Source organism: Meles meles, chromosome 17 (genome assembly GCF_922984935.1).
Source record: "Meles meles chromosome 17, mMelMel3.1 paternal haplotype, whole genome shotgun sequence".
Classification (NCBI taxonomy): domain Eukaryota; kingdom Metazoa; phylum Chordata; class Mammalia; order Carnivora; family Mustelidae; genus Meles; species Meles meles.
The window spans coordinates 1375360-1387727 of record NC_060082.1 but is presented as its reverse complement, the minus strand read 5'-3'; the positions used below and the strand labels follow the sequence as shown (position 1 = coordinate 1387727).

The 12368-nt window shown below is 46.2% G+C and overlaps 1 protein-coding gene and 1 non-coding gene across 3 annotated transcripts in view; both read left to right on the top strand.

The window, feature by feature from the left end:
• The window catches only part of ASH1L (ASH1 like histone lysine methyltransferase), a 172287-nt gene that overhangs the window by 55346 nt on the left and 104573 nt on the right, over positions 1-12368 (top strand). For both annotated transcript variants that reach the window (XM_045983164.1, XM_045983163.1), the window contains exon 3: positions 6852-11418. In XM_045983164.1, coding sequence (XP_045839120.1) covers positions 6852-11418 — 4567 coding nt within the window. The remainder of the gene's footprint in view (positions 1-6851; positions 11419-12368) is intronic.
• LOC123928495 lies at positions 3527-3660 on the top strand. The gene has a single exon (XR_006815721.1). It is a non-coding gene; the product is annotated as a U4 spliceosomal RNA (small nuclear RNA).

Below are 12368 nucleotides of genomic sequence, written 5' to 3'. Positions count from 1 at the left end.
TCTTATTTGCTGACATATAGTTGCTCATAATACTTTCTTATAATTGTTTGTATTTTTTCAGTGTTGGGTGTGATTTGTCCTCTTTCACTCATGATTTTATTTATTTGGGTCCTTTTCTCTTTTCTTTTTGATAAGTCTGGCCAGGGGTTTATCAATCTTAATTAATTCTTTCAAAGAACCATCTCCTAGTTTTATTGATCTGTTCTGTTGTTTCTGTTTCATTTATTTCTGCTCTGATCCTTATTACTTCTCTTCTGCTGGGTTTAGGCTTTATTTGCTGTTCTTTCTCCAGCTCCTTTGGGTGTATGGTTAGGTTCTGTATTTGAGATCTTTCTTGTTTCTTGAGAAAGGCTTGTATTCCTATATACTTCCCTCCTAGGACCACCTTCGCTGCATCCCAAGGATTTTTTTTTTTTTTTTTTAAGATTTTATTTATTTATTTGACAGACAAAGATCACAGGTAGGCAGAGAGGCAGCCAGAGAGAGAGGAAGGGAAGCAGGCTCCCTGCTTGAGCAGAGAGCCCGGCTGCATCCCAAGGATTTTGAACAGTTGTGTTTTCATTTTCATTTGTTTCCATGAATTTTTAAAATTCTTCTTTAATTTCCTGGTTGACCCATTCATTCTTTAGTAGGATGCTTTTTAGCCTTCATGTATTTGAATTCTTTCCAACTTTCCTCTAGTGATCGAGTTCTAGCTTCAGAGCATTGTGGTCTGAAAATATTCAGGGAATGATTCCTATCTTTTGGTACCGGTTCAGACCTGATTTGTGACCCAGGATGTCATCTATTCTGGAGAATGTTCCATGTGCACCAGAGAAGAATGTGTATTCTGTTGCTTTGGGTGGAATGTTCTGAATATATCTGTGATGTCCATCTAATCCAGTGTGTCATTTAATGCCCTTATTTCCTTGTTAATTTTTTTCCTTAGATGATCGGTCCAGGGGCGCCTGGGTGGCTCAGTCAGTTAAGTGTCTACCTTCAGTTCAGGTCATGATCCCAGAGTCCCAAGATCGAGGCCCACATCGGGCTCCCTGCTCAGTGAGGAGTCTCCTTCCCCCTCTACCACTTCCCCTGCTCATGCTTTCTCTCTCTCTCTCAAATAACTAAATAAAATCTTAAAAATGAAAAAAAGATGATTAGTTCATTTCAGTGAGGGGGGTGTTAACATCCCATGCTATTATTGTATTGTCGATGTTTTTCTTTGATTTTGTTATTAATTGGCTTATATAATTGGCTACTCCTATGTTAGGAGCATAAATATTTACTATTGTTAGATCTTCTTGTTGGACAGACCCTTTAAGTATGATAGAGTGTCCTTCCTCATCTCTTATTGTAGTCTTTGGTTTAAAATCTAATTTGTCTGATACAAGGATTGGCACCCCACCTTTCTTTTCCATGTCCATTAGCACGGTAAATGATTTTCCACCCCTTCACTTTAAATCTGGAGTTGTCTTTAGGTCTGAAATAAGTCTCTTGCGGATAGCATATCGATGAGTCTTGCTTTTTTTAAATCCAGTCTGATACCCTGTCTCTTTTGATTGGGACATTTAGCCCCATTTACATTCAGGGTAACTATTGGAAGATACTAATTTAGTGTGTTGCCTGTAAGGTGACTGTTACTGTATATTGTCTCTGTTTGTTTCTCGTCTGTTTTGCTTTTGGACTCTCTCTTTGCTTAAAGGAATCCTTTCAGTATTTCTTGCAGGGGTTTTGGTGATGGCAAATTCTTTTAGTTTCTGTTTGCCCTGGATTTCTTCTTCTCTGTAATCATCGACCATTTACTGTGGGATCCTGCCTTAGGCTGATCTTTGTTAATTGGAGAGCTGTATTTTGGACAGAGGTGAAAATCCAGATTCAATTCCAGTCCTAGAGCAGCTTTCGGGAGCTTTATGTATCTCTACTTTTAGGCAGAATTAAAAAAAAAAAACTTTTAAATAGGGCGCCTGGGTGGCTGAGTGGGTTAAAGCCTCTGCCTTCGGCTCAGGTCATGATCTCAGGGTCCTGGGATCAAGCCCCGCATCGGGCTCTCTGCTCAGCAGGGAGCCTGCCTTCCCCGCGCTCTCTCTCTCTCTCTGCCTGCCTCTCTGCCTACTTGTGATCTCTGTCTGTGAAGTAAAGAAATAAAATCTTAAAAAAAAAAAAAACTTTTATTGAAGTATAACTACATTTAGTTCATAAGTGTGACAGCTCAGTGAATTTTCACAAACCCAGACACCCCATTTAGTCATTATTCAGGTTAAGAGAGAGCACACTGCCAGCACCCATTAAGCCCTCCTCATGCTCCTTTTCTTTTACTCCTAGGACATACCATACTACCTCGTACTGGGGGAGACCGTTTTCCTGACTTTTAGTAGTGTAACTAGTGATGCTAGTAATAGTGTAACTAGTGATGCTAGTAATAGTGTAACTAGTGATGCTAGTAATAGTGTAACTAGTGATGCCGGTTTGTGAACCTAATTTGAGTGGGACTGTATAGTACACAGTGGCTTCCTTCCTTCACTACTGTTAGTAAGCTTATCCGTGTTATTGCACATGCTTTATACAAGACAGATTTAGGTCAGTTTTAAAATTGGAAATGATGCAGTTTTCAGATATAAATATATTTTAAAATACTTAGAATAATAAAGCCTCTTAATTTTTAAGTTTTGAAAAGTAACTGAAAGTACAGAAAGAGAATATTGATTCTTAATAGAATGGGAAGAAAATGTAAGAGCCTTCTTTAATTACAAGTTTAACATAAGTTGTACAGGAGACTGTCAAAGAAGTCTGTTTCCTCTTGAGCAAAACTGTAGGAGTCTAATCCAAAACCAGTGGTTACATTCCCTTAATTCTGGTTTCATCAGCTGGTGGTGGTGGTCTGTTCTGCCGTAGTTGCCACAATGTAAGGAGGAGTATTGAGAAATAAACTCGGCCTTCAGGAAATGGCCAGAAGATGTGAGACTGCTCAGGCGCAGGTTGAATATGCCGACTGAGTTCAGATGGGTGAAAAGCTCTGGAAACTAGAGCAGTTAGACTTACTGTATGTGGTTTGGGAAGGTAAGACTCATCAGTGAATGCAAGTTGCAGAAAAGTAGATCTTGCTTCACTCTTAGGAAGACCCCTATTTTGTTCAAATGGCCTATAAACAGTGAAATTCCAGTAGCAGTGAACACCTCTAACACTCAAGACTGTGGTCTCTACATACTATTTCCCATTAAAATGAACCAGGGTTCCTTGTGGAACAGACTGTCTCCAAGTTCCGGAGAGGAAATGTACAAGGTGACCCTAGTGACGGATACGTGCCTCTTCACTTGGACCAGCCACTCTACCTCACCGTAACAAAATGCGTTTATAATCTCACGGTTGTGGGGTTGAACCCCGTGGGGGTCTCTGAGCTTAGTGAAAAGTCTGCTTGTCTCTCTGTCCCTCTGCCCTTCCCTCTACTCGTGTTTGTACACTCTTTCTCTGGTCTCTAAAATAAATACATAAATATTTTAAAGGTAATTCAAAATAATTGCTTTCCATGTAGCTATGTAGTTAATTTGCTAGCTTTGCGCAGTGGCAGTATCGTAGCCAATGAGGTTTATCCGAGGCGCGATTATTGCTAATTGTAGTTAATTTGCTAGATGTATTTGTTTACATTGTTTTTAATATTTAGAGATTTAGAATATTTTTCTATATGATATAATTTTGTTTCTTAAATATTTAAAACACTAATTACTATAAGCAAATGGAGAGAGCTCTAACTTCTAGGTTTCTTGCCTCCCTCATACATCACCATTTTCATTCACCTTTGCTCTTTTTCTTCCATGTTTAATATAATCAGGCATATGTTCATACTCCTCTATCCTGCTTTTCTCGTTTAACAATATATTCTTTTTTTTTTTTTTAATTTTTTAGAGAGAGAGCACGAGCGAGCACAGGCAGAGGCAAAGGGAGAAGCAGGCTCCCTGCCAAGCAAGGAGCCCAATGTGGGACTCGATCCCAGGACGCTGGGATCATGACCTGAGCCGAAGGCAGCTGCTTAACCATCTGAGCCACCCAGGAGTCCCTCGTTTAACAATATATTCTTTTTTTTTTTTTTTAAGATTTTATTTATTTATTTGACAGACGGAGATCACAAGTAGGCAGAGAAGCAGGCAGAGAGAGAGGAGGAAGCCGCTCCCCGCTGAGCAGGGGCTTGATCCCAGGACTCTGGGATCATGACCTGAGCCGAAGGCAGAGGCTTTAAGCCACTGAGCCACCCAGGTGCCCCTAACAATATATTCTTGAAGAGAGTCACAGCACTGTGTTCCATAGTGCTCTGTTCTGCAAATACACTTTGGTTTATTCAGCCACTCACCTGTAGATAATCATTTTGGGGATTTGCTATTAAAATAGTGGTTGGGGCACCTGTCTGGCTCATTAGGGTGGAGCATGTGACTCTTGGTCTCAGGGTTGTGAGTTCAAGCCCCACAAAGGATATTGAGATTGCATAAATAAATAAATTAACTAACTAAAAACAATAACAACATTTTTCACAAACAACAACATTTTTAAGACATAAAATCTTAAAACATAGTGTACATTTTATTACTTTCTGTATCCATTGTATTTCTGCCTGTGTGTCTTGGAATAATTCTCCCACAGTGGGATTCCAAAGATCTAGTTAATGTCGGTGGTAGTTTCCCAGTTCTTACCAATCTCCCTGCTCTAGGAATCATGCCATGTTACATAGACTTCACTCACGTCTGGGTGCTTGAATTTGTGTTTGGTTGCTCTGCCCTGTTCCATTGGGTCTGTCTTTTCATGTGTCAGTTCCATACTGTTTTCATTAGAAGCTTTAAAAAGTACTTTAACAGGGGCGTTTGGGTGGCTCAATGGGTTAAGCCTCTGCCTTCAGCCCAGGTCATGATCTCAGGGTCCTGGGATCGAGTCCCGCATCGGACTCTCTGCTCAGTGGGGAGCCTGCTTCCCCCTGCCTCTCTGCCTGCCTCTCTGCCTAGTTGTCATCTCTCTCACTCTCTGTCAAATAAATAAATAAATAGAATCTTTAAAAAAAAAAAAATTGGTATAGTTATCTCCTTGCTTTTCTTCTTATGTTTGGTTTGGGGGACAGAGGGAGAGAGAGACTCTTACGCAGGCTCCACGAATGCTGGGCTTGATTTCACAACTCTGAGATGATCTGAGCTGAGATCAAGAGGCAGACACTTAGCCAGCTAAGCTACTCAGGTGCCCTAGCTTTTCTTCTTTTTAGATTTTGCTAGCTGTTCCTGCTTGTCTATTTTTTCCAATGAATGTGATAATTTTTCTTATTCCTGAAAGAAATCTTGGTGGTATTCTTATTGGGATAGTATTAAATTTATAAATTTTTTAGGGAAAAATTGTCATCTTTATGTCATCTTTTCATGAATGCAGTATGTTTTTCCATTTGTTCAAGTCTTTCACTCCTCTTTCATGGCTAAAAAGAACTCTTTCTGTCAATCATACTTCAGTTGTTTAAAAAAAATATTCTGAAGGAAAAAAGAGGAACTGGAAAGATTTTTTAAGATTTAATGTATTTATTTGACAGAGGAAGAGAAGGGGAGAGCATGAGCAGGGGAAGCAGCAGGCAGAGGGACAGGGAGAAGCTGTCTCCCCACTGAACGAGGAGCCTGATGTAGGGTTCGATCCCAGGTCATGACTCCAGCGAAAGGCAGACACTTAACCAGCTAAGCCGTCCAGGCGCCCCAGAAGACAACTCTTTAATTGTTATCCAAAAGTAAAACAGATTGGTGTGTGAAGTCATGAATTCACCTGTAAAATATATGGTGAGGATTCGTGAACTGGATAACAATTTATTTTAATGACTTAAAAGTTATTTCTAGCCCTAAAATGTTATATAAAACTACATTGTAAAGAAAGTACGAATGTGGGGCACCTGGGTGGCTCAGTGGTTTAAGCCTCTGCCTTCGGCTCAGGTCATGATCTCAGGGTCCTGGGATCGGGCCCCGCATCGGGCTCTCTGCTCAGTGGGGAGCCTGTTTCTCCTTCTCTCTCTGCCTGCTTCTCTGCCTACTTGTGACCTCTCTCTCTGTCAAATAAATTAAAAAAAAAAAAAAGAAAGTACGAATGTGGGGCACCTGGGTGGCTCAGTGGGTTAAAGCCTCTGCCTTCCGCTCAGATCATGATCCCAGGGTCCTAGGATCGAGCCGCACATTGGGCTCTCTGCTCAGGGAGGAGCCTGCTTCCTCCTCTCTTTCTGCCTGCCTCTCTGCCTACTTGTGATCTCTGGCTGTTGAATAAAAATCTTTTAAAAAAAAGAAAGAAAGAAAGTACGAATGTATTTCATTGTCCTTTTTACTCCTGTCACTGAAGAGGGAACTGGAGTGACTACTCACTCCCCGACTGTGAGTGGGCGTGAGCTAAAGGAGTGGCAGTGGGTGGGGTCATGCGGCCCTAGCTGGGAATCTTTGAAGACAATGAAGGGGGGAGGCTGTGATCAATTATTTTAACGAAAGGACCATGGGATATTGTAACACCAATACCTCTCTCTTCAAAAACAGTGCATTTGCAGGCTAATGTGTATTTATTCAGTTTAAAGTAAGAGGAGACTGGTAATCTGCCTTTTTAGAACAATGTCAAAAAATAATAGGGGTTTCTCTAAATGCTGAGTAATATATATCGGTTTGTACGGCAGGTTGGAATTCAGCAGAGCTAGAACACTGTGCTGGCCTCGGGCGGCGGCAGAGGAATCTCAGCCTGTGGCGCCGGGCAGCGCCGCCGGGCGTTTTCAAGTAGCGCCGTTGCCTACCTTTGCTCTGATACGCGATCAGTCGGTTTGTTCGCTTGTAATGCTGACCTGCAGCGATGGGTTTATTCTGTCTGAAACCTTTTTCTTGTTCAAATTTTAGGACCCTTCCAAGTTGTACAAGAAAACAGGTGATGTCGCAGCCGTTGAATGCCAGTCTGAAGAGAGCGTGCATCTTCATTCACAGGGAGCCCACAGTCCTCTGTCCAAGAAGCTTTCTCCGGCACACTCAGAAATGACAGATTACCTGAACGCGGCATCCTCGACCCTTGTTGGTAGCCGGGACCCGGATTTAAAGGACAGAGCATTACTCAGTGGAGGAACGAGTGTGACAGAGAAGTTGGCACAGCTCATTGCAACTTGTCCTCCCTCTAAGTCTTCCAAGACGAAACCGAAGAAGTTAGGCGCTGGCAGTGCGGCGGGGTTGCTTCGCAAGGATTTGGTCAGGAAAGCGGGTGTTGGCTCTGTAGCGGGAATAATACATAAGGACTTACTGAAAAAACCAGCTATTAGCACAGCAGTTGGATTGGTAGCTAAGGATCCTGGGAACAAGCCGGTGTTTAACGCAGCGGTAGGATTGGTCAACAAGGACTCCGTGAGAAAACTCGGAGCTGGCAGTGCGGCCGTGTTCATTAATAAAGACTTGGGCCGGAAGCCAGGGACTGTCACTACGGTAGGGCTGCTGAGCAAGGACTCAGGAAAGAAGCTAGGAATTGGTATTGTTCCAGGTTTAGTGAATAAGGAATCTGGAAAGAAATTAGGACTCGGCACTGTGGTCGGACTGGTTAATAAAGACTTGGGCAAGAAGTTAAGTTCCACCGTCGGCCTGGTGGCCAAGGACTGTGCGAAGAAGATCGTAGCCAGTTCCGCAATGGGATTAGTGACTAAGGACATGGGAAAGAAATTAGTGAGTTGTTCTGTGGCGGGACTGGTCAGTCAGGATGCCATAAACCTTAAGGCCGAAGCACTGCTCCCCACTCAGGAACCACTTAAGGCTTCTTGTAGTACAAACATCAGTAGTCATGAAAGCCAGGGAATTCCGGAATCCCTAAAAGATAGTACCACCAGCAAAACTTTTGAGAAGAATGTTATGCGGCAGAGTAAAGAAAGCATATTGGAGAAGTTCTCAGTTCGAAAAGAAATCATTAATTTGGAGAAGGAGATGTTTAGTGAGGGAACATGCATTCAGCAAGACAGTTTCTCAGCCAGTGACAGGGGGCCGTACGAAACCTCGAAGCACGAAAAGCAAGCTCCGGTGTACTGCACTTCTCCGGACTTCCAGACGGGAGCTGCTTCTGACGTGTCCACAGCAAAGTCCCCTTTCAGCGCGGCGGGGGAGGGCAGCCTCCCTTCCCCTTCACCTACTTCATCAGTTAACCCCTTAACCAGAAGTCCCCCTGAAACGTCTTCACAGTTGGCCCCTCATCCGTTACTTCTAAGTCCTCCCACAGAATTGCTGGAGGACATTTCCGGATCTGCTGGCAAGAAGCAGTTTCCTGCAGAAAGTGCCCACCTGAACGTCGGTCACAGGTCTGTGGGTCACAGCGTGAACATGGACTGTAAAGGAATCGATAAAGAGCTAGCCGATTCAAAAGCCACACACATAGATATTCCAAGAATAAGCTCTTCCCTGGGAAAAAAGCCACCTTTGACTTCTGAGTCCAGTATTCATGCGATCACCCCCTCGGTTGTTAACTTCACTAGTCTGTTCAGTAACAAGCCCTTTCTGAAACTTGGGGCGGTAAGTGCGTCTGACAAACACTGCCAGGTTGCCGAAAGCCTGAGCTCCAGCTTACAGTCCAAACCGTTAAAGAAAAGGAAAGGGAGAAAACCTCGGTGGACTAAAGTGGTGGCAAGAAGCACATGCCGGTCTCCAAAAGGGCTAGAATTAGAAAGATCAGAGCTTTTCAAAAACGTTTCATGCAGCTCACTATCCAGCGGTAATGCCGAGCCAGCCAAGTTTATGAAAAACATCAGCCCGTCTTCATTTGTGGACCATGACTTCCTTAAACGTCGGTTGCCAAAGTTGAGCAAGTCCGCAGCGCCCTCTCTCGCTCTCTTAGCTGAGAGTGAAAAGACATCGCCCAAGGCTTTCGCTGCTCACAAGCTGCCCTCCAGCATGTGCGTCTCTAGTGACCTCCTGTCCGGCATCTATAAGCCCAAAAGAGGACGACCTAAAGCGAAGGAGATGCCGCAGCTGGAAGGCCCGCCTAAGAGGACTTTGAAAATCCCTGCCTCCAAAGTTCTTTCTCTGCAGTCTAAGGAAGAACAGGAACCCCCAATTTTGCAGCCCGAAATTGAAATTCCTTCCTTCCAACAGAGTCTTTCTGTGTCTCCTTTTCCGAAAAAACGAGGCCGACCTAAAAGGCAGATGAGGTCACCAGTCAAGATGAAGCCACCCGTTCTCTCCGTGGCCCCGTTCGTTGCCACGGAGAGTCCCAGCAAGCTGGAGTCGGAAGGTGACAACCGTCGAAGCGGCAGTGATTTCTTTGAGAGCGAGGACCAGCTTCAGGACCCGGACGACCTGGACGACGGTCACAGGCCCGCCGTCTGCAGCATGAGTGACCTTGAGATGGAGCCGGATAAAAAAATTACCAAGAGAAACAATGGACAGTTAATGAAAACAATTATCCGCAAAATAAATAAAATGAAGACTTTGAAGAGGAAGAAGCTGTTGAATCAGATCCTTTCAAGCTCCGTAGAATCCAGTAATAAGGGGAAAGTGCAATCCAAGTTCCACAACACAGTGTCGAGTCTCGCCGCCACCTTCGGCTCTAAGTTGGGCCAGCAGATCAATGTCAGCAAGAAAGGAACCATTTACATAGGGAAGAGAAGGGGTCGGAAACCAAAAACTGTCCTAAACGGCATTCTCTCCGGCAGCCCCAGCAGCCTCGCGGTCCTTGAGCAAACGGCGCAGCAGGCGGCTGGTTCGGCGCTGGGACAGCTACTCCCCCCTCTGCTGCCTTCCTCCGCCAGCGGCTCTGAGACCCTGCCGTCGCCCGTCTGCTCTCAGTCTTCCGGGACCAGCGGAGGCCAGAGCCCCGTGAGCAGCGACGCGGGCTTCGTGGAGCCCAGCTCGGCGCCGTACTTGCATTTACACCCGAGCCGGGGCAGCATGATTCAGACTCTGGCCATGAAGAAGGCCGCCAAGGGCAGGAGGCGACTCTCTCCGCCGACTCTGTTGCCACATTCCCCCTCGCACCTGAGTGAACTCACCTCTCTGAAGGAAGCGACTCCTTCTCCCATCAGCGAGTCTCACAGCGACGAGACCGTCCCCAGCGACAGCGGCATCGGGACAGATAACAACAGCACGTCGGACAGAGCGGAGAAGTTCTGTGGGCAGAAGAAGCGGAGGCACTCCTTTGACCACGCGGCTCTGATCGCCCCGGAAGCCTCCACGGTCCTGAGCGGCCTGAAGGAGAAACACAAGCGGAAGTGCAAGCGCAGGAGCCACGATTACCTCAGCTGCGACAGGACGAAGAGGCAGAAGCGCAAGCGGAAAAAGAAGTACCCGCAGCTCCGAAGCCGGCAGGACCCGGACTTCATCGCGGACCTGGAGGAGCTGATCAGCCGCCTGAGTGAGATTCGGATCACGCACCGGAGTCACCACTTCATCCCCCGAGACCTGCTGCCCACCATCTTCCGAATCAATTTCAACAGCTTCTATGCGCACCCTTCCTTCCCCCTGGACCCTTTGCACTACATTCGCAAACCTGACCTGAAAAAGAAGAGGGGGAGGCCTCCCAAGATGCGCGAGGCCATGGCTGAGATGCCCTTCGTGCACAGCCTGAGTTTTCCTCTTTCCAGTACCGGGTTCTACCCCTCCTACGGCCTGCCTTACTCCCCCTCGCCCCTGGCGGCCGCGCCGCTGGGGCTGGGCTACTACGGAAGGTACCCGCCCGCCCTCTACCCTCCCCCTCCTTCTCCTCCTTTCACGGCCCCCCTTCCGCCTCCTTCCTACATGCACGCTGGCCACCTCCTCCTCAATCCCAGCAAATACCACAAGAAGAAACACAAGCTGCTCCGACAGGAGGCCTTCCTCGCAACCAGCAGGACTCCCCTCCTCTCCGTGAGCACCTACCCCAGCGTCCCTCCCGAGGTGGCCTACGGGTGGATGCTGGAGCACAGGCACAGGCACCGGCGCAAGCACCGGGAGCGCCGCTCGGCCGAGCAGCCGCAGGGCGCCGCGGGCGCGGGCTCCTCCCGGTCTGCTGTGGACTCGCTGAAGCGCTGTCGGTTTGCGAAGGAAACTGCGGGGGAGCGGTACAAACACAAGGAGAAGCACCGATGTCCTGTGGCCTGCCCCCATCTCTCTCCTTCCAAAAGCCTAATGAATCGAGAAGACTGGGTCCACCGCGAGCCTTCAGAACCTAGCCCACTGGCCCTGGGACTCCAGACGCCTTTACAGATCGACTGTTCGGAAAGTTCTCCAAGTTTAGCCCTCGGAGGATTCACTCCCAACTCTGACCCGGCCAGCAGTGATGAACACACAAATCTTTTCACAAGTGCAATAGTGCAAGGCGGCGGCAGACTCTCGAACCCTAACTCCAGCGGCCGGAAGAAAGTAACGGACAGCCCTGGCCTGTTTTCCGCACAGGACACTGCGCTAGCTCGGCCTCACAGGAAGGAGCCACTGCCTTCCGGCGAAAGGGCAGTGCAGACCGTGACAGGTACGCGGGTTATTGTTCCCTTGTCATTTGTATGGGAGAAGGAGGATATTCTGCCTACAGGTTGCCTGACACATGCATGTGGACCTTTAATAGAGCTCCTGGTGTTTGGGTTGTTTGTGCTTCTATAAATAAACGTGAAATGTTGTCTTCAAAGTTCTCATTTTCAGTAGATGTGAGAAGTAAGGTAAGGTATGTCTTTGCGCTAATTTGGAATTTTGAGAAGAGATACCATTATAAAAACAAGTAACGCTCAGCTTTTGTAAACCAGGAAAAATGATTCTTATGCAGAAAGGCCGTTACACAGTTTCTTCAGTGAAAAACGGCTCATAGATACCTGTAGGGAGCTGTGCAGGACTTTCAAGATACATGCTAATCTAATAATCACAAGGGACTTTATGTTATAGGGAGAAAAGTTGGTAACCCTATATGCCTCATAGCAAAAATCTAGGCATTCAGAATTACCAGCTTCACAGGAGGGGACGGTATTCAGAGGGACGTCATTCTGCAGACGGCTCTCTAGGTGTCTTCATAAAAGCTGCTTCAGTTGCAAATAAAATGACGCGAAGCAAATCTAGATCATAAATACATTTGTAACATCTGCAAAGTATCTTAAGAATTGAAAGGAAAAAGAAATTGAAACAAAGATAGAAAACAAGATGCAGGAAACACTGCCTGACCCTGTGGAAGGCGTCTCTAATCAGAAGTTCTTTATCAGAGATCTCACCCCTGGGGAGTTGTGACTTAACCCTAGGGAGTCCGTAGAGCCTCCCTTGTAGTGTCTGTAGCTTGTGTGTGCTTCTCTGGAGACAATCCACACGTTTCATCAGATTCTCTAAATTCTCTAAGCCTCTGTATCCGTTCCTATGAAATGGTAATAAGGCAATCAGGCCAAGTGATGAGATCACAGTGTGCAGGGAAGGGGTTTGCCCGTAGTAAGCGCACACATGTTA